Below are 22078 nucleotides of genomic sequence, written 5' to 3' on the forward strand. Positions count from 1 at the left end.
CTCTCTCTCCCTGTTTCTCCTGTCTCTGTCTCTCTGTGTCCCTCTGACTCTGTCTCTCTCACACACATTCTCTCTCTCTCTCTCTCTCTCTCTCTCACACACACACACACACATACTCTCTCTCTCTTTTACACATATACACACACACACACATACACACACACACACACACACACACACACTCATACAGAAGAGTCCTGGATCCAGAGGCAGGAGACCTGGGTTGTTCTAGTCTCAACTCTACTGTTAACTTATTATATAACCTTGGGCAAGCCTCTAAATTTCTCTGGGCCTCACTTTCCTCATCTGTGTAATGGAATTATTAATAGAGTCATTCATGAAGAGCAAATGAGAAGACTCACACCAATATTGGACCCCATACCGTGGAAGACCTAATAATTTTATCTCCAGAATGTCTATCCTTACTGTCCTGGTTGTTGAAGAGCTGTCTATGTCAAGCCTGGCTAATTTACTCCCTGGCTATCTATCTCCTTGCCAGTTTCCTTGCTGCCCCAATCAGAGACCAGGTTCCAAACCAAAACACCCCTCCCTGGCCACTGTACCTAACTCTCAATACATCTATCACATCCCACAGGGAACACTGAGTCAACCTCAGCCTGGATTGAGACCCTCCTTTGGCCCACCTAGGCTATGGTGACCCTGGACAAACCATTTAAGCTCTCGGTGCCCCCAGGAGACTATCTAAGACAAGCTGATGAAGCTGTAGAACCAGTGCTGGTAGATGGAGTTTCCTCCCTGGGAGCTCCTGACATGGAGGAAGTCACCTGTCATGACCACCCCCAACAAATCTTCACTACCATGGCCATCCCTAGCATTCTCAAGGGAACCCTTTGGCCCCCTTCCCTTCCTAAAAGCCCAGAGCCCACCTTCTCAATGAGGTCGATGCAGGGCTGTAGATCAAGGCCAAAGTCGATGAACACCCACTCGATGCCCTCCCGACGATACTCCTCTTGCTCCAGCACAAACATGTGCTGGTTAAAGAACTGCTGGAGCTTCTCATTGGTGAAATTGATGCACAGCTGTTCAAAGGAGTTAAACTGCAGGTGGGACAAAGGACAGGGATGTATTAGGTGCTCTGTATGGGCAAGGCAGCTAGGTGGAGAGAGTGCTGGGCCTGGAGTCAGGAAGACCTGAGTTCAAATCCAGCCTCAGACACTTACTAGCTTCATGACCTTGGGCAAGTTACTGGACCTCTGTTTGCCTAGGATTAATGTATAACTACTGGCTCTTTGGCAGGGGTAGGGGATGCACTTTAAAGTTTCATCTGCATTATTAACAACTTTGATATGGAGAGACAGCATGGTGTGGAAGAAAGAGAAATGGCTTCAAAGTCAGGAAGGACTGAGTTCAAATGCTGCTGTTACCCATTCTAGGAAGAGTCTAATTTGTCAGTGCCCCAGCATGGGTTCTCATCTGCATGGCATTCCTCACCAGGTGTCAATACTGATGAAATCACAGGTCTAGTTTTTAGAAAAAATGATTTGTATCCATGTAGTACTCTAGGTTTACAAAATACTTTCCTCGTAGCATACAAAGCTGCTGTGTGAACTCTGAGGGATAAATTTGCCCCCAACAGGAGAGATCAGGGAAGGCATCTTGGAGAAGGTGGTATTGAGTCAGGTATTAGGGGAGGGGGAGAAATTCAACAGGTGAAAGGTGAAGGGAGGGATCCCTGATCTAATCTTTTGTTGTTTAGTCATTTTTCAGTTGTGTCCAACTCTTCGTAGCCCCATCTGGGGTTTTCTTGGCTAAGATACTAGAGTGGTTTGCCATTTCCTTCTCAAACTCATTTTACAGAGGAGGAAACCAAGACCAATATGGTTAAGTGACTTGCCTAGGATCACACAGCTAGTGTCTGAGGCCAGATTTGAACTCAGGAAGATGAGTCTTCCTGACGGTGCTCTATCCACTGCGACAATTAGCTTCCCCAACCTAATCAATTCTATTCCAATAAATTCAGCTCTCATTTCTATGTGAATGATTGCCTGAGGCAGCTAGGTGGTACAGTGGATAGAACCCTGGACTTGGAGTCAGGACAATCTGAGTTCATCTCCAGACTCAGATACTTACTAGCTATGTGACCCTGGGCAAACCTCTATTTGCCTCAGTGTCCTCATCTGTAAAATGGGATAATAATAGCACCTACCTCACAGTGTGGTTGTTAAGGATGAAATAAGATAATATTTGAAAAGCATTTAGCACAGTGCCTGGCACACAGTGGGCATTATATAAATGCTTATTCTCTTCCTTTCCTGGGAAGAAATTCCCTTTCAGACATGGGTGCGGGGAGGGAGCTGAAGAACCGAGCAGATTATGCACCTGTGTCATCATAAAACTATACTGGAGCCCCTTCATTGAGGGGCCATCCATTGCATGTGAGTATTTACCTCCTCCCCTAAGAAGCTGAGGGACCTAAAGAATTAAGGGGTCACGGATGGGTAACAGCCAAGAGCCCAAGGTCCATACTAGTGCCTGCCTCCTGCAGCCCCCACAGCCTTGCCTCCCTCACCTCAAAGATCTCAAAGCCAGCGATGTCCAGCACGCCGATGAAGAACTGCCGGGCCAGCTTTGTGTCCAGGGTTCGGTTGATACGCATGACCAGCCATCTAAAGAGCCGGTCATATGTAGCTTTAGCCAGAGCCCCAACAGCAAACACCACCTGCAAGAGTGCCAGGGAGGGGCTGACTTAGGGACAGCAATTCTAACCCTTGGGATCCAGGCCCTCAGGCAGGCTCCGCCCCACCCTCTACTCAGGCAGGCTCCGCCCCTCCCTCATCCTCAGGCAGGCTCCGCCTCCTCCCCCCACTCCTCAGGCAGGCTCCGCCTCCTCCCCCCCATTCCTCAGGTAGGCTCCGCCCCTCCCCCCACTCCTGCTTCTTTCTTTGACCCTCTCACCTGGTCATCTTGCTGTCTCCCTCTTCTGCTCTTCTGTTCTCCCGCACCTGCTCCTCTCTGTCCTCTCACTTTCTTCTCTCTGTCGCCCCCTCACCCATTCTTCTGTCATCTCTCACCTTTTCTTCTGTCCCTCCACACCTGCTCCTCCATCCTCCCTGCTTCTTACCATCTCTCCAGATCTGTTCCTCTGCCCCCACTGATGCCTCTCTGATCCCATACCTGCTCCTCTCTTTCTCCTCTCACCTTCTTTTCTGTCCCCTCTCATTTTCTTTCTCTGTCCCCTCTCACTTCTTCCTCTGCTCCCCCCATCTGCTCCTCTGGCCCCCCTCACCTGTTCCTCTGTCCCTCCACCTAATCCTCTCTGCCCCATTACCTGCTCCTCTGTCTCCTCCTCCTACTCCTCTCTGTCACCTCTCACCTGCTCCTTTGTCCCCTTCACCCTGTTCCCCCTCTTTCCACTCACCTGCTCCACACTCTGTCCCTTGGTCACATACTCATTCCCCACTTTGACTCTGGGGTGCAGCAACCCCTTTAGGAGGTCCCCACTGCTGATCCCCATCAAGTAGGCAGCCTTATCTGCACCTGTGGGGGTAACCAGGAGAGATTCAATGGTTTGGGGGGATGTGGACATTGGAGGTAACACCTGGTAGGACTGGGGACCATTGTCCCCAAACAGGACAGGGGTATCAATCACAAGTGGGTGGGGGCAGAGTCCAGGATCCGGGTCTGGATTGGGGTCTCACTTTCAGTGCCGTCAGCCTCTGCCTGCTCCTCCCGCTGCTTCTGCTTGAATTTCATGTTGCCAAAGTGCATCAGAGCCCCCACTACTTTGTAGCAGGCACACTTTTCATCTACACTGAAGCCCAGGATGTCCATAGCGTGCTGGATGGGGAGGGGGGAAGAAGGTTACACAGGGTACAAGTGTCCTGAGCCCCTAAAACATCTTCTTCTTTCCCTCTGAACCTTCCATATATCTCCCCTCAATCACCTAATATCCTGAGCCCCTCCAATACATCTCCCTCTGTCCCTCAGAACCCCTTCTATGTTCCCCCAAGTCTACCCTCATGCCCAAGCCTCCCAATTATCTCTCTTTGTTCTTCTTCTCTAGATGCTTCCCCTACTTTTCCACTGTTCTGCATCCCCCTACATCTCCCTCTGCCTTCCCAGAATGTCCAATGTGCCCCCCCATCCCTCCAACATCCTGAGCTCCCTGTAGGTCCCCTCTGCCCCTCCCATGCCAAAGCGCCCCCCCCCATACATCAGTTGCAATCAGCTCTTGTCCATCATCCATATTGTCCACAGTCGTGACGCCCTGGCTGCAGAAGTGGTAGTCATAGGGGTTCAGAGAGAGCAGCAGCATATCTGAGAGCACACAGAGAAACTTCAGGCCTGGCAGGGACAGTTTTCTCCCTGGGGCAGGCATCTAGGCATAGGCTAGCATAGGGGACCCCAGAGAGGAGGATGCTCAAACCACAAGTCAGCCCCTGTCCAGGAGCCAGGGAGTCCAGCCAGGGCACCCACTCCCTGAATCAAAGCCCGGGTCCTGAGCGGCTCCCCTAAGGCTTGCCTTCATCCTGCCTCCCATGGACCCTGGGACCCAGGCCACCTGTTTCTTCTTTTCTAGCGGACAACCCTGAGCCTCTCTATACCTTAGTCCTTGTGAGACAGGGCAGCCTCAGTGGCTCTTCCCTTCTTGTCCCCATAGTGACCACATCGCCCTGGGCAGTTTCACACTCAGAACAGGAGGCCAGAAGGTAAAATATGGCTTCAGGAAGTAATGGGCCTACTCTAAGCATCTCCAATGTCAGCCAGTCAAGGTTCTCCCTGGCTCACCTGTTCCTCCTAATAATAATCTCATTTCTCTAGCACTTAAGGTCTGCCTGGTGCCTTCTGCCTAAATACCTTATTATATAGGTGGTACTATATACCCCTATTTTACAGACGTGTAAACTGAAGGTCAGAGAGGTTAGGCAACCTGCCTGCTCGCACAACTGGTAAATAGCAGAGTCAGAATCTGAAGCCAGGACTCTTGATTCCAAGTTGAGGTGCACGCTTTCTCTCTGTCCCTTCCTTCCTCCCAGTAGCCTAAGATAGTGGAACAAGGACTGGCCTTGAAGTTAAGAGGCCTGGTTTCGAAACCTGCCTCAGATATTCACTGCTGTGGGACTTGAACCTAATCATTTAACTTCTTTGTTTATCCATAACATGGGGGTCAATACCTGTAAACCCAAAAGGGTAACAGAATCTAGAACTCTTTTTTTGTCTTGGAACCAGCGCTGACTTCCCCACCCAGAGTGGAAGCCACCCCTCTTCTCTCTCCCAGCATGCCCTTTGAGGACGAGACAAGGAAACCACCAGGTGCTAAATGAGGTGTCACTGAGGGTCCTTCTACCCAGAGGACATCAGAGTGCAGTTGTAATTAAATTCAAATCCCACGGGCATCTCTCAGCCTCAGTTTACCCACAAGGATAATGGTGATACTAATATCTGCATGGCCTCCCTCATAAGGTTGTGGGGGGGAGGGGGGGAGAGGGAAGGGCTTTGTAAATGTGAAAACCCTAAATCAATGTGTTATTTTGATTAACTGTGTGACTTTAGGAGAGCCTGCAGCTGCTTCCTCTGAACCCCTATGACTAAAGTTCACTTCTCTGAGACTCAACTTTCTTATCTATGAGATGGGGCTAATAAGCCTTCTTTCATTCCCTCTTCCCTTAGGCTATAGTGAGGAAAGTATTCTGAAACCTTTGCTAGAGAAGGGTGGCATCATTATTATTATTATTCATGATAATTAATTACCCATTGACATCTCAGAGGAAAATCTAGGAAGGGTATATAGAGGTCAAGATCTTTGAAGTTCTAGGCCTCTCCTTGGCAGACGCTGGCCTCTTGCCCAAGTATTGCTGGTCTCCAACTGGGGGCTCCCTGTTGGACCTTTTCATTTCCCTAATGCCCTATCTTCTCCCCCCACCCTCTGTCCTCCTAACCCAGTACCCAGGACTGTGCTAGAGTCAACTCTAACTCACTTGAGAGAGGATTAAATTTTCCGGGTGAGCAACATTTATACCTCAGAAACTGACAAACACTTCAAATTAGGACTTCATATATTGTTTTGTTAATTATCTGGTGATGATGAATAAAATGTTTAAAATGTAGATTAAATTTAAAAGTGTATCCTGTAAACATTTTTTTTAAAACATTGTTAAACATTTACCAACACACTACTGCTTGTAACCCCATGCCCTTTGGACATGGCCCTACTCGGTCCCCCTTTCCCACCTCCCTCACCCCCTTACCCTGCAGCTCTGGCTTCTTCCCTGACAGGATCTGGTAGTAGATATGATAGCCTCGCTCCCCGGGCAGCTGGAAGATCACTCGGGATTTCTCCAAGAGGTCTGGGCAGCAGGCAGAAAAGGAGGAGGAGTTAGGGCACAAGAGGAGAATGAACCAGCCTAGATTCTCCTGTGGGGGCTGCCCTGGAGGACAGTTGGGCATCCCTTTTGCTGATGCAGGAGGGTCCTGAGGTACACGTCAATAAGCATGTGGCTATGTGTGAGTGAATGAATGAGTGTGAATCTGCCCCAATGTGTATTCAAATCCCTAGCAATGTTATCTGTGTGTTGGCATATGTGTTTCTGTATTTATGTATGTCATTATGTCCATGTCTGTGAGAATATCAGCATGTAAGAAGGTGGAGTATATGGTATGGTGAAAAGAATATTGACTCTAAAGTCAGGGGACCTGTCTCTGGCAGCTTACTGTCTGTGTGACTTTGGACAAGTCCCTTAACCTCCCTATGCCTCAGTTTCCCCAATTGTAAAATGGAGAGGCTGGACTAGGTGGTCACTATGATCCCTTCTAACTCTGACTCTATGATCTGATGTGTGTGTTACTATGTCTATATAGTCATTTGTGTACATGTGTGTATTTGTGCATCAGGAAATGTCTCAGTGGCAGGGGAGGTGGGTTGTGTATGTGTGTGAAAGAGGGATGGAAAACCAGAGAATCAGGATGTTCTCATTCATTCCACAAACATTTTCTGGGTGCCTGGCTAAGTGAGGGATACAAAGATTTGTGCCAGAGCCACACAGACACTAGGTGCTCTGGGAGCAGTCACAGATAGGAAGCAGGACTTCATCTGAGTCTTGGAGGATGGACAGGGTCTGGTTAGGGGGCAGTGGGAAAGAAGAATCAACGGCATGAACAAAGGTGAGAACAAGTATGTTGTATTAAGTTGGGCGGGAGTGTTGTTGTTCAGTGTGGCTGACTCTTTTGTGACCCCATTTGGAGTTTTCTTGGCAAAGACACCAAAGTACTTTGCCATTTCTTTCTCTAGTTCATTTTACAAATGAGGAAACTGAGGCCAACAGTATGAAGTGACTTGTCCAGGATCATACTGCTAGTGTCTGAGGCCAAATCTGAACTCAGGTCCTCCTGATGCCAGGCCTAGCACTCTATCCATTGCACCATCTAGTAGAGAGTTGGTCAACAAGACTGATTATAATATGGCAGAAGACTAATGCCAGGCTAAGGAGATTGGACTTTTTCCTGTAGGAGAGGGGAAAGGGTCAGGGTAGGGGGGAGCCATTAAGGATCTTTGAGTAGGGGAGTAACACAGTTAGATGGTTAGATTGATAAGTTATACTTCATTAGTATAGAACCTGGAGTCAGAAACTGAGTTCAAATTTGACCTCAGACACTTAACAGCTGTGTGACTCTGGACAAGTCACTACTGAGTTTCCTCATCTGTAAAAAGGTGATAATAATGGGGGAGAAGAGGGAATAGGCATCTATATAGTACCTATTAAGTGTCAGGTACCGTGACAAATCTTTACATGTATTATCTCCTTTGATCTACCTACTTTCCAGGATTGTTGGGAGGATAAAATGGGACAATATTTGTAAAGTACTCTTCAAACTTTAAAATGCTTTATAAATGTTAGCTATTATTAGAAATGTTAGTTATAGGGAACTCCCAGGTGAGGAAACTCCCTCCACCAATGTAGGTTGGCACCTTCTTTACAACTTAGTTCTTAAGGAATTGCCCAAAGCACTGAGAGATTCATTGCCTTGCTCAGGGTAATAGAGCCAGTACATGTCAGAGGCAAAACTGGAGCCCTGACCTTCCTGGCTTTGAGGCCAATTCTCTAGCCACTGTCCCATACTGCCCCCTCCCTCTGCTCTTTATGAAGGGAATTTTGGCAGTTCTATGTGAAGGGTGGATTGGAGATGGGAGACACTGAAGGTAGGGAGACCAGTTAGGAAGACATTATAGTAATCCAGGCAAGAAGTGAGACTTAAATTGGGGAAGAGGTGGCAGTAAGGGGAGAGATGAGGGACCTGTTTTTTCGATAAAATCCTCAGGTCTTGGTGACTGGAAGTACAGGATAAGAAAGGGCAAATTTGCAATAGAATTGTGACTTCTGGTCAGTCCTAATTCTGTGTGTGTGTGTGTGTGTGTGTGTGTGTGTGTGTGTGTGTGTGCCTATGTCTCTCTGTCTCTTTCTGTCTCTCTCTGTCTCTTTCTGTCTGTCTCTCTCTTCTTCCTCTCCTCCTCCTCTTCTTCTCTTCCTCTGTCTCTCTGTCTCTCTCTATCTCTGTCTGTCTCTCTGTCTCTGTCTCTGTCTCTCTCTCCCCGTCTCTCTCTTTCTATCTCTGTCTGTCTCTCTGTCTCTCTCTGTCTCTGTCTCTCTTGCCTATTCTGCCTTCTCCTCACCTTTCTCTATCCCTGGGGCTGGCACTCCTAAATCTCTCATCCCTGTTATAAGACAATCCCGAAGTGTCAAGCCTGGATGACTGAGGGGTTGACAGGGCTGGGGAAAGCTGGACTTTTGAAGAGGGCAAGGCTGCTTTTGTTGCTGGGTCTAGCATACAAAAACCCAGAACCTTCTGCCCCCTCCATCCCCCCTCCCCTCTCATCACTCCCTCTGACTTACAGCTATCAATATCGGCAGATGCCAGCTTTCCTGATGGTCCAAAGTGGATCCGGATGAACTTACCCTGAGGAGTGAAGGAGGCACAGGCAGGCTGTGAGTAGGCCTGGATTCTAGAGTTCCCAGGCCTCCATTCACTCCATGCCCACCCCAGTCCCCCAGAGACCCTGCACCTGTCCTCCCCCTGTACCAATTACCGATGGCTGATGTTATTTCAGCCAACTCACCTACTCCTCTCTCCATCCCCAAGACCACTCAGCTGTAGGACTCCAACCTAACTGCTGGCTACGGAGGCCACAGGGCTGTTTCCCCCACCCCACGCCTCCTTTATTCCCTTAAATGCCCCAGAATAACTTACAAAACGGGAGGAGTTGTCATTCCTCAGGGTCTTGGCATTTCCAAAGGCCTCCAAAGCTGGGTTGGCCTCGATGATTTGATCTTCGAGGGTTCCCTGTAGTGAGGGGGAGGGGCAGCAAAAGGGGAGAGCATCTTAATTGGGGGCTTCTGACTACAAAGGTGGCTGGGAATTGGACGGGGAAGGCTTACAGGGAGAGGCCTTTTATTTTTTAATCTCACAGCCTTGCTTACTATGAGACACAGATATAGTAGTGAGGGGGAGCCCTGGGAGTATGTGTCTCCCTCTCCCCTCCCTAAGACCCCAAACTCACCCCAGTCTTAGTTGCCAAAAGTTGCTGGAAAGAGAGAGGGAAAGAGAGATAGTGAGAAACCATTGTGAGGTGAAGGTTAAGGGCCAAAGGCAGCATGTTGGTTAGTGGGGAGAACCTAGGCACGGGGTTAACTTGAACCACCCAAATGGCCTCCCCCCGCTGGAGAAGAAACCCCACAGACTTCTTCTGGGAGAAAGAAGAAGGGGCAGATGGAGAAATGCAAAAGGCAGGAGGGAGAAAGGGGGAGAGGGAGGGAAGAAAGGAGAAAGGGCAGAGGAGCTGGGCATAGCTAGGGGGGGAGGGGGTAAGAAGCCTCCCCCTGCTCCCTGGTTGCTCTCCTCCAGCCCACTTCAGCCTGGAGAGAGTCTCTCTGCATGGGAACTCAAAGGGAACTCCAGGAAACTGGAGCAGGAATCCTGATTCTTGCATTTCCTAACTGCATGTCCTTGAGCCAGGTAGGTTGTCATTCTGAGTCTCAGTTTCCTCATCTGTAAAACAGGGGTCATAATACCTGCCCTGGCTCCCTCACTGATCTATGAAGATGAACAACCTTTGTTATTCTCCCATTGTCCTCTGCCCCAGCATGGTCTGGCTTAGAGGTCCAGCTGACTCCCAGTTGCTGACCCCATGGGACCCCAGGGGAGCCCCCATATCACCCCTGACCACTGAGTTATGACAAATGACTTTGAATTAATAGAATATCAGGGCCATAAGGTCCCTTGGAGAATATTGAGTCCAAACCCTTCATTTTATAAAGGAAGAAACTGCGGCCCAGGAAAGGTAAGCAATGTGCCCAAAGTCACAGAGCAAACTAATGACAAAACTAGGACTAGAATCCATATCTTCTGACTCCCCATCTGGTACTCTTACATTACCTGGGCTTTGAGGGTCTATTGGGCCAATTGAGGGCAGCTAGGTGGCACAGTGGATAGACTGCCAGGCCTGAGTCAAGAAGACTCATCTTTCTGAGCTCAAATCCAGCCTCAGACACTTACTAGCTGTATAACCCTGGGCAAGTCACTTAACCCTATTGGCCTCTGTTTCCTCATCTGTAAAATGAGCTGGAGAAGGAAATGGCAAACCCAATATCTTTGCCAAGAAAATCCCAAATAAGGTCACAAAGAATTAGATACAACTGGAAAAAAAGAAGACTGAATGACTGACTGGGCCAGTTGCAAAGACATAAATATATTCTATCCATTCTCCCTCCCACCATCTCTCAGAAGTAGCAAGTCCAAGGGTAGACATGTGTAAGAAGGTAAGGGGAAATCCCTCTCTGCACACACGATATACCCCTCATAGTGGCCATTTGGAGCAGTTCCCCAAAGCCTGGCTATAACAATACAACATGGCAGCCAGAAATGCTAATTTATTAAAAGAGAGGCAGAAGGGAAAAGGTGATGGAAACACAGTGTCTGCCCAGATGAGACCATATTTGGATTCTCATTCATAGCACATTTTAAAGAAGATTGACAAGTTGGAGAAGAGTGGAGACCAAGGCCATCTAGGGGATCAGCTGAAGGAACTGGGGAGATCTAGCCTAGAGAAATCATAATTGTTACCTTCAGATATTTGTAGGGCTGTAAAATACAGAAGCTATAAGAGGTGGTGTCATATGGTGGAGAATGCTGCGTTTGAAGGTAGAGAGAATCTGGGTTTGAATCCCAGCTGCAATATCAACTAGCTGCGTGACCTTGAGCTAGTCATTGCTCAAAGCCTCAGTTTCCTCACCCATAAAGTAGGAATGAGGCAACATGGCATAGTGGATAGGAAGCTGGGCTTGGAGTCAGAAAGACCTGGGTTCAAATCCTGCCTCTGAAACACTCTGGCTGTGTGACTCTGGGCACGTCACATAACCTTTCAATATTCTAAGCAACTCTCCAACTATAATTTGCAGATAAGGTGCTAACTTTCATTGACTGAGGGAGTTTCCTCATTGGGAATTTATTATACCAGTGAAATCCCATGTCTAATCAATCAATCAGTCAGTCAACAAGCATTTATTAAGAATCTCAAATGTGCCAGGCATTATGTTGGGTGCTGCGGATAAAAATATAAAAATGAAATAATCCCTCCAACAGCACTTGCCCTACCTACCTGACCCAACTGTCGTAGAGGCTTTGCCAACCCTCTGTTGCTAGAGTTTACATTCCAGCAAAATATAACCTTTTTTAGGGCAAGGATTGTTTCATTTTTGCATTTATAACCCTAGAGCCTAGCAGAGTACTGGGGGCAAATAGGAACCTAATAAATACTTGTTGATTGATTATTGATTGAGAGAAATGTCCACAATGATCTGTATTACTGCTCTTGGTTCCAGAGGGCAGAACAAGGAACTTTCTGGAGAAAGTTACAGGAAGATAGATTTTAATTGGAAAACATTCCTAATAATTAGAGCTGTGCACAGAGTTTTAACTAGACATGCCCAGAGTCAGCAACATCAAGTGCTTCTTCAAGTCAAGTCAAGCGCAGGTTGGTCAGCAGAAGGTAGGCAAAACCTCAACAGAACATCTCAGACCTCAAGGAGAGCACCCAGGACAGAGCTCCATGCTGGTGAGCCAGTGAACACCAGCCCCCACGACACTGGAAGGCCACCTCCTTAGAAGGACACCATATGGGAGGGGGCATAGCATAGTTAAGGTCTGGAAAGAACTCAACAAGGGTGCAGCCTTGGGAGAAGAGGAAGCATGCCAATGGGTCACTTCCTATATATCCAGTCCCAGTCTCTTTCCTGACCTTTGGTCCTACCTCACCAACTGCCTTCAAACTGGATGACCTATAGACATCTCAAATTCTACATGTACAAAAGAGAAAACCTTTTCCCCCAAAAAAGAGAAAATCTTTCCCCAAAGCTCATCCTTCTATCAAACTCCCCTCCTTCTGTTGAAACCACCATTCTTTCAATATCCCAGGTTTGTATCCTCAGCATTATCTGAGACTCCTCCTATTGTCCCATCCCACATACCTATCAGTTTTCAGAACTTACTGTGTCAATGTCCACAACATCTCTCTTTGGCCCCTCATCTCTCCTCAAATAGCCACCACTCATTACCTCTCACTTGGACTAATTTCCTATTTGGTCTCCCTTCTCATTCCCATCTATCCTCCACACAGCTGCCAACTTGACTTTCCTGAAGTGCAGATCTGATGGTATCTCTCAGTCTCTCTACTCAATGAACTCCAATGGCTCATTATTGCTCCTGCTAGCTCCTCCTACCTTTTCGATCTGCCCCGAACCTATCTTTCCAGGCTATGCTTCTTAAGCACTCTGAGGGTCAGTCACACTGGCCTTTGCATTTCTTGTGCAGGGTACAGCATAGCCCATCCCTTTGCTAATGCACTGGTCATTCGCCATACCTGAAATGCACTCCTCCCTACCTGCCTCTAGTACAGGCCCGCACAACATATGGCCTACCAAAGGATTTCAGGCAGCCCGCCATTGTGCACAGTCTCCTGTTTGTCACTTGACCCATGGCAACTAACCATCGTCAGTCTGTTTCCAGTTTCCAATCTTTACTTGGAAAGTGAGTCACTAAAAACCTATCTGCAGCCTGAAGAAGTTTAGCCTATTTTAATTTTGACCCCTACCTACTGCCAAGTTGGGCAGGTCTGCCCTAATTGAATCCCTCTTTCCCTTCAAGATACAAATGATGCACCACCTTCTTCATGAAACCTTTCTAGATGCCTAAAACCACTCCCTCCCTAATTACTTTGTATTTATTCTGAATATTATTCTGTACTTGCCTTCCCTTATCAAATGTAAGCTCTTTGAGGGTAGGGATTATTTGCATCTCTCCACAGTCATCCAGCCCAGTGCCTAGCACCTAGTAGACACACAATAAGTGCTCATTGATGGATTGATTCTAATTTTAATTAATTATTCTTGCTAATGAGATGCTAAACTTGGTTGTTTCTCTCATCGTTTCTCAAATGCTAACCGCCCCCTCCAGATTTTAGTACTTTGGGCAAAGACCAAATAGCCTTACTGGGTTATGGGTCTGTCTATTTGTCGGTGGAAAAGTAGAATTGGCTTCCTTTTTTGAGTAGTGGGCTCCCCATCAGTGGAGATTTTTTTTTTTGGTGAGGCAATCGGGGTTAAGTGACTTGCCCAGGGTCACACAGCTAGTAAGTGTCAAGTGTCTGAGGTCAGATTTGAACTCAGGTGTTCCTGACTCCAAGGCTAGAGCTCTGTCCACTGCACCACCCAGCTGCCCCTTCAGTAGAGATTTTTAAGAAGAGGTTGAGATGACCCAGAGGATATTTCAAAGGTATAAATCAGACTAAATGATTGCTGACATTCTTTCCAAGGCAACTTCCAAGATTTCACAGTGAAGAGAAAGGGGTTATAGCCCTGATCACTCTGCCTTCTTCCCCTTCAAAGTCCCTCATTCCTGGATTTCTCTTGTGGGCCTGGAAACTGTTCCCCTTTGCTTTTTCTAATTTTGCGCACATGGGCTACTGTTCTTCCCTGCTAGCCCAAAGCTCCCACACTACCTTTCTCTATGTTGTCTCATTTCCACTGGCCACTCAGGAGAAAGTAGAAGGTGGTAAAAGGAAAGGTTTAAAAAAGAGAAAGAGAAAAAAGAAGAAAAAACACCCCAAACAGGGAGATCAGACATGAAAAGGGAAAGGTGATAAAATAAAGGGGGAAAAAAGGTGATAATGTCAAAAGCACAAGAGAAAAAAAACAAAAACACCACAAAACTGAAATGCCCCCAGAGAGCAAGGCTCAACAGTTGGGAATGGGACTGGACAGGACCAGGAGAGGCTACGGGTGGGTGGGCATCATCCAGTAAAGGGCAGAGGTCCTGGGAGGAAGGAGTGGAGGAACCCCAGAACTCTGGACATAGGGCCCTGGGCTGGTCAAGCCTTGCTCAGGCCAGAGTCTTGCCTCCCTGGGGGAGGAGGCTCAGGCAGGGCCAGGGCTGAGAGGCCCCAGAAGGAAAATAGGAAAAAGGGGAAAAGGAGGAAGAAAAGAAGGGGAACAAGCCGAAGCCAAAACAGGGCAGGTCTTACGGCTTTCTTGCCCGGCCCCTCTCCCAGGGCAGCGACGATGGCAAAATATTGAATGACCCGCTTGGTGTTAACGGTCTTACCGGCTCCTGACTCTCCGCTTGGGTGACAGAAAAGCCAGTCAGTCTCCATTGGAAGGTTTCTCCCACCCCTTCAGGGCCCCCTCATCCCTAGTCCTCCCTTTTATATTCCCCACCCCTGGCTCCATGGCTCCCTGCCCTGGGATCCCCAAGGAAAGTCTTGACCTCGTAGGGGAAGAAGGGTCAGGTCCCCTCCTCCCACCTCTCCTTGAGAGCTGGAGGCATGGACTCTTGAGGCAGAAAAGGAGGGCCTCCCTAGAGGAACAGTATAGGCTTACTCTTGGGGGGAGGGGATGCTATCTGGGACAGGTTATCTCTGAAGCCCCTGGGGGCTTGAATTTCTCCCAGCCCTAGTCTAGTGCCTTGGTGTCCTGCCATCTGTTTGGAGTCTTGGGGGATCCTGAAACCCCAGCCCTAAATCAGCAAGCTAGAGAGGATGGGGGTGAGGGGAGATAGCCTCATCATCTCCCTGACCCTAGGCTGGAGCCCCAGCCCCTTCCCCAGCCTCCCATCCCCTCCCCAACACTGGGTACTCACGTGATAAGCATGGACTGGTTTTCCCGATCTGTAGGGAAAGACAGTGAGATGTGGGTTTCAGCCCCTACCACAATACCTCCCAGCACCCCGCAATTTCAACCTAGCCCCAGGCCCTGGGCAGCCTTGTAGCCTATGTATTAGGGGAGCCAGCCTGATCTGTGGACCAGGATGAGGGAGAAGCTAGAGGAGGGAGTCTGATATTAGGGGTCCGGGTCTGGGTCAGTGCCTTACTCTGCAGCATGGAGTGGTAGGCATTGTCTGCCATGGAGTAGATATGGGGCGGTGCCTCCGAGCGTCGCTTGCCCTTGTAGGCAGCTACTACGGTCGCGGTGTAGACAGGAAGCCACTTGTAGGGATTGATGGTGACACAGAACAGACCTGAATAAGTCTGTTGCAGAGACAAAACCCTGGTCAGAATCGGATTGCTGCCTACCTTTCTGGGGTTTTTACCTGGATCCCCACATTCCACGGTGCAGCCAAATCACTCTATTGGCTGTTTCTCCTACTAGGAACTCCACACCTTTTCTTGGTTCCTTTGCTGGGGCTGTCCCCACTCCTGGAATCCTCTCCTTCTCATCTCCCTCTCAGAATCCCTGGTTTCTCTCCAGACTCATCTCAAACACTGCCTCTAACATGAAGCACTTTCCTGATCATCCCCAGCTGCTGATGCCTCCTCCTCAATCCCACTCCCCCAAATTATTTGTATTTCCTTGTAGATCTTTTGCATTTACTTATCTGCGCATATGCTGTTGCCCCTTCCCCCTCCCCCTCTCAACCCACCCCCACCTAAATCCCTTGCTTAGAGGGTAGGAACCACATCATTTTTGCCTTTGGATCTCTAGTGCCTGGCACAAGGCCCAGTTCATGGTAGGGTGCTTTAAAAATACTTGTTATTTGATCAATTGTCAGGTGCTGCCTAAGACGACTTAAGAAGCCTGAAATTCCCTCCACCCTGAGCTGAAGAAGTTCTCTGAAACACAGGGCTCCCCTGCCCCAAGGCACAGGCTCCTGGAGGTCCCCTGGAGGTCCTCCCCAGCCTCAGCCTCCAGGGACTCACATAGATCATCCAGTGGGCATAGCGCTGACGAAGGTTGTGTAGTACCGAGGCTTCGTTGAGGTGGGTCATCATGGACATATCCTCCAGCAGGTCAAAACGAGGCGGGTTCATGGACTGCACGTCAGCCTCACGTACAGTGAGGATCTGTAAGGGAAGTGGGGGCATCACCTGGGGGTCTTCAGAACCCTTCCCTCGGGCCCCTCCCAGACACCTAGGACCCCATGGCCTCTAATGTCCCTCAAGGAGACCAAGGGGAGTGTCCAACCTGACCCAGCTGATCAGTCTTGAGAAGGAGAGGGTCTCAGAGGTGGGGAGGGCAGGGCTGCTATTCTGGGAAGAGGGACAGGGAAGGATAGAAGGTCAGAGCTAGAAGTGGCCTGAGAGGTCATCTCATCCAACCTGCCCCCCAGTTTAGGAATCCCTGATACCAAATCCCAGACGGGGTTCTGCCTGAAGACCTTCAGTGACAGGGAGTTCACTAACTCCCAAAGTCAACTATGCCACGTCTGGACTGCTGTCCCCAACTGTTAGAAAGTCTTTTCTTCTACTGAACTGAAATCTGCCTCCCTGGAACTTTGCCATATCTGTCCTACAGTTGCCTTCTGGGGACAAATGGGACACGTCTAGGTGGTGCAGGGCCTGGAATGTTGGGCCTTCAATAAGGAAGACCTGAGTTTTCAGATGCTTATTAGCTGTGTGACCCTGGGCAACTCACTTAAGCAGTCTGCCTCAGTTTTCTCACTGTAAAATGGGGATAACAATAGTACCTACCTCCCCTGGTTGTTGTGAGGATCAAATGAGACAATATTTATAAAGTGCTTAGTACAGTGCCTGGCACATAGTTGGCGATTAATAAATGCTTGTTCCCTTCCCTCCCTTTCAGATATTTGATGAAAGCGATCAAAGAATCAAAGATTTAAAGCTAAAAGGGATTTTAAAAGCCATTGAGTTCAACGTCTCCTCCCCTTTTTCTTTTTTGTCTTTTTTTTTGTAGTTGTTGTTCTTTTTGTTTTGTTTTTGCTAGGCAATGGGGTTAAGTGACTTGCCCAGGGTCACACAGCTACTAAGTGTCAAGTGTCTGAGGCCAGATTTGAACTCAAGTCATCTGACTCCAGAGCTGGTGTGCTATCTACTGCACCACCTAGCTGCACCCTGCCTTTTTTCTTAACATATAAGAAAATTGAGGCAGAGACAAGTTGTGACTTAGCTGGAGTCACATAGCTAATAAGTGTCTGAAGCAGGATTTGAACCCAGATCTTCATAACTCAAAGTCCAGTGCCCTAAACCAGGCTGTTTCATAAAATCCATTATGGCTCTTCTTTTCTCCAGACTAGCCCTCCCCATTTCCTTAACTTAGTCTTGTGCTCTATCAAGTTCCATTCAATTCATTTCAACAAATGCCACACACATGCCACGTGCCAGGCATCATTTTAGATGCTAGGCATACAAACACAAAACGGAGATAGAGTTCTTGCTCTCAAGAAGCTTACATCCTCCCAAGGGAAACAGCCTGAAAACATAAGTAAATAAATGATAATTTAAGAAGGGAGGGAGCCTTTGCTCATGCCTGGAATAGTTCCCTCCTCCCTTGTCCTTCTCCCCCTGCTGAAATGCATTCACGTTCATTGCCCAGCTCAGGGGCCACCTCCTCCATGAAGCCTTCTGTGTTCCCTCCTCTCAATTCAAAGCAACCCTTCACCCTCTGCATTTCCCAGGCTTCTCTATTTGACCTTCAGTTCACTTAATTGTGGTGCAATGGAAAGACTGGGGGACTTGCAGATGGGAAACTGAGTTCAAATCCTTACTCCAATGCTTACTAATTGTGTTACCCTTGGCAAATCTCTGGACCTCATTTCTTCTATATATAAAATGGGCATAATAATAACCACCCTGTCATGTCTCAAAGATGTGAAGAAAGCACTCTGTCAATTCAATGATTCAATTAAATCCAGTAGTATTTATTAAGTATTTTACTATGTGGTGGGAGTACAGAGGCAGAAATAAAGTTCATCCCTGATCTCAAACAGCTTATATCCTAACTAAAAGCTCTACAGAAATGGAAACAATTAATATGATGCCACTTGATCATTTGTATTATACCTATGCCAATATATCTATAGGAGATGGGGATAGGACCTGTGATTTCATTGGTATAGAGAACTCCCAAGTGAGGACATTCCTCCACCAGTGCAGATCGGCACCTTCTCTGTAATTTATAGTCTTAGAGCACTGAGAGGTTAAGTGCTTTATCAGGGGTCACACAGCCAGGATTGTCAGAGGTGGGGCTTGAACCCAGGTCTTCCTGGCCTCGAGGTTGGCTTTCTATCTGCTACTATATCTGCCTCTCATTTATATAACATCTCCCTCTTGTTCTAAATGGTGAGTTCTCTGATGACAAAGACTATTTCGTTTTTCATCTTTGCATCCTAGGTGCCCTTAGAGCTTAGGAGAATAGACCATAGGATCACAGATTTTAGACCTGGAAAGGACCCTAAAGTCCATTGAATCCAATTCCCTCATTTTACAAATGAGGAAACTGAGGCTGAATAAGGTCAAGTGACTTTCCCAGGGTCATACAGCTGCTAAGTGGTAGGTAGGCCTCAAACTTCAGCCTTCTTGACTCAAGGCCCAGTGTTCTCTCCATTGAGCCCCCTCAGAGATATTCAATTGAATCAAAGTGATCCATCTAGAGTGAACAGCGGGACCACCACTTTCCTCATTTTGGACACTAGACTTCTGTTAATTCAGCCTTAGAGCCCATTAGCTTTTGGGGGTTGCCACTGCACACATGATTCATATTGATCATCCTAGACACCCCTGCCCCCAATCTCTTTTTCAAAGGATTTTTTTTTCCAATCAGGTCTCCTTTACCATCATGGCTAGAAGGTCAATATTCCCATGGGGAAGTGTATCAGGTTAATCATGTCTTCCCCCTCCTTTCATTGCCTCCTGTAGATTGGGCTGTGTGGGTGTGAGTGTCTGTGTGTGTGTGTGCAAGACAGAGAGGCGGAGACAGAGAGAGACAGAGAGGCAGAGACAGAGAGAGACAGAGAGACAGAGACAGCAAGTTTATGGGTTTGAATGAGCCTTTGATTATGTATTCTTGCCCTCATGCGCTCACAGAGAGTTATGAGGCCACCTAATTCAACCCCCTCATTTTGCAAGTGAAGAAACTGAGGCCCAGAGAGGCAAATACAGAGAGGTGACACAGATCCTCTGCATCTTCTCCTGGGCCTTCCTATCTCTCAGTCCCAGTATCTGCCCTGTCTCAGCTGTCTGGGTTAGAGTAAGCCTCCATTCCTCCTTGGGAAGCTGATTCCCCTTGAGCCCTGACTTCTTGGGGTAGGGAAGATGGTATGTTTTCGGACTGTGGCCTGAGGGTCTCAGAGCAGTTGGAGCAGGGGAGGCCAGTGGTGTCAAGGACCTTCAGGTGAAGAACAAGTTCTGGGACAGCAGAGTCCAGGGGCCCTTACCTTCTGGTCCTTGGTCTCCACAGTGACTCTGCCTGCCTTGATCTCCTTGACTTCCGCCTCCAGATAGGCTTCCTGCTCATCCGGGACCCAGACCCATTTCTTCCCTGGAGGGAGGGAAATAAGAATATCAAGACTGGGGCGGGGGTGAGGGGGAACAGGGACCTTTTCTAATCGAGGTTCAGGAGCTTCCAGGGAGAGGGTGTGAGAAGCTCAACAGTTCTCTCTGATCTCCCCACCTCTGAGACCTCCTACTACTGCCCCCAACAATGCTAACCCCCCCAAACACTGGGCCTCCTCCCACCTCCACCCTTGAGGTTCCTCATTCCCTCCCCTCCAGCCCTAAGTGAGAGGTAGGTGACTTTCCTGTATACCAAGGGGTAACTAGGTGCAGGGAAACCTGGATTCTGACCTCAGTCCAGCCACTACCTCATGGGGTGATTTTGGACAAGTACCCTTTGAGACTCATTTTAGTCACCTGGGAATGAGGGTGTTAATAACACTCACCTCTGAAATATGAGCATAGAGAGACAATGAGACGCGAGCACACACAGAGGCAAAGCTTCCTCTCCTGGTTCCAGCTGAAAGCCTTCACAGCCCTAGGGGTTTAACTGGGGTGGCCTCTCCTAGCCATCTAGGGGGTAGGCTTGTCCTGTCTATGAATCTCTCCAGGGCCCTTGGCCCACAGCCCCTTTGTCCGTGTGTTCACATCACTCTGCCCATGTCTCCACCTTTGTTCAAACTGTTCTCTATGCCTGGAATGTCCTCCCTCCCCCTCTTGCTGGTTGGATTCCTAATCATCCTTTAAAATGCAACTCACTCAAGCACCAACTCTTCCCCTGACACTCTCAACCTTCCTTCCCTCAGATAGCTGCACGTAGCCCTTCGTTTTACACCTCTACAATGCTTATTGTGTTATATTGGGTTTTATAATTCAGTATCTGTGAATGTGCCTTATCCTCCCACTGTGAGCTCCATGAGGGCAGGAACACATCTTAGCCAAACTTATCCCAAGGCCTAGCAGGGCTCTGTAAACACACACTCTGTAGGTGTGCTTAATAAATGTCTATTGAATTTACTAGTAGAATTTACCACATGGTCCTGGGAGATAAGAGCGTGGGACTGGGAGTCAGAAATACCAGTCTGAGTCCTGCCTCAGATACTTGCTGTATGAGATTTTCCAAGGCACTTAACCCCTCTTGGCCTCAGCGTCCTTATTCATAAAATGGAAATAATAATAGCACCTTCTTCACAAGGATTGTGAGGATCAAATGAAATACTATATGGAAAGTACTTTGTAAGCCTTAGGGTGCTATATGAGTTATTATTATAATAACACCTATTATTATTGAATTGAAGCACTGGTCTCGGTCTGCATCGTAGTCTCCACACTCCCATGCCCCTGTGACTCCTGGCTCCCCACACTGGTGTCCCACATCTGTGTCTGGGCCTGTGACCCTTTGTCCCATGCCCGCTCTCACCATCGCCCGGAACAGTGTGCACCTTCATCATCTCCTGGTAGCTCTTTCTCAGGTAGGCTGCAGCCTCCCCCAACTCACTCAGGTCCATCATGGTTGCAGAGGTGGTGGTAGCAACAACAAGAAATGAGGAACAGTAGGAGAATCTGGGGAGCCCCGGGGGGGAGAAGAGAGGAAAGAAGGAAGGGTCAACGAGGAAGCACCGGGGCTGGCTAAGGGCAAGTCAGTATGCAAGAGCCCAGGAGCATGGGGAAGGACAGGCCTTGGAATTTCATGGAATCATTCCATCAGCCTCCTTCAGGTTAGAAGCCCACCCAAAGGTCCCGAGTTGGGGGCAGGATAACAGCCAAGTCCTCCCTCCTCCTCTGCACTCACACATAGACACAGACATGGCAAACCTACCAATTTAGGACATAGCATCTCATGGGTAAATACATCCACGCTCAGACCCACTCACAGAGAAATGCACTTGCCCACTCAAACTCATACCCATTCACTGTTTTGTACCCCTGCCATAGTCTAAGATACACCCTCCCACAGACATACCCCCAGAGCTACCCTCTCACTCATCCAGCCAAGTGTGAATAGCTACACACACAGTGGGAGTCCCAGCACACTCAACCCCAGCTCACACTCCCCCACCCTGCATCACCAACCTCAGCACCCGAAGTGAAGGCCTGGAGCAGCTCAGCCTCTTTTATCGGCCCTGTCAAGGTCAGCAGGGGAGCTATGTCAGCAATCCCCATGTGTCAGCGCAGGCCCAGCGACCCCCCCATCCTGGCCACAGGACACAAAAGGCAAATTCCCTTTTATCTCCATCCCAGCCAGCACCGCCCAGGGGCTATTTTTACCTCCTATTGTCAGGGGAGCACAAAGACAGAGAGAGACACTGAGAGACTGAAATACAGAGATAGGGAGAGACACTGAGA

At 48.4% G+C, this 22078-nt stretch overlaps 1 protein-coding gene across 3 annotated transcripts in view; it reads right to left on the reverse strand.

Annotated features, from left to right (window-relative positions):
• The window catches only part of MYH7B (myosin heavy chain 7B), a 44997-nt gene that overhangs the window by 22532 nt on the left and 387 nt on the right, over nucleotides 1-22078 (reverse strand). For 2 of the 3 annotated variants that reach the window (XM_027867138.1, XM_027867140.1), the window contains exons 2-17: nucleotides 21806-21855; nucleotides 21153-21295; nucleotides 19675-19778; nucleotides 16202-16345; nucleotides 15376-15532; nucleotides 15145-15172; nucleotides 14531-14627; nucleotides 9515-9538; nucleotides 9205-9297; nucleotides 8850-8913; nucleotides 6210-6308; nucleotides 4175-4278; nucleotides 3660-3798; nucleotides 3380-3498; nucleotides 2531-2680; nucleotides 888-1058 (exon numbers count right to left, since the gene is read on the reverse strand). In XM_027867138.1, the coding sequence (XP_027722939.1) occupies nucleotides 888-1058; nucleotides 2531-2680; nucleotides 3380-3498; nucleotides 3660-3798; nucleotides 4175-4278; nucleotides 6210-6308; nucleotides 8850-8913; nucleotides 9205-9297; nucleotides 9515-9538; nucleotides 14531-14627; nucleotides 15145-15172; nucleotides 15376-15532; nucleotides 16202-16345; nucleotides 19675-19778; nucleotides 21153-21243 (1584 nt within the window). In that variant the 5' untranslated portion in view covers nucleotides 21244-21295; nucleotides 21806-21855. The remainder of the gene's footprint in view (nucleotides 1-887; nucleotides 1059-2530; nucleotides 2681-3379; nucleotides 3499-3659; nucleotides 3799-4174; nucleotides 4279-6209; nucleotides 6309-8849; nucleotides 8914-9204; nucleotides 9298-9514; nucleotides 9539-14530; nucleotides 14628-15144; nucleotides 15173-15375; nucleotides 15533-16201; nucleotides 16346-19674; nucleotides 19779-21152; nucleotides 21296-21805; nucleotides 21856-22078) is intronic. The other variant, XM_027867139.1, reaches the window with a different exon arrangement.

This window comes from Vombatus ursinus, unplaced genomic scaffold (genome assembly GCF_900497805.2).
Source record: "Vombatus ursinus unplaced genomic scaffold, bare-nosed wombat genome assembly UNPS02014785.1, whole genome shotgun sequence".
NCBI lineage: Eukaryota > Metazoa > Chordata > Mammalia > Diprotodontia > Vombatidae > Vombatus > Vombatus ursinus.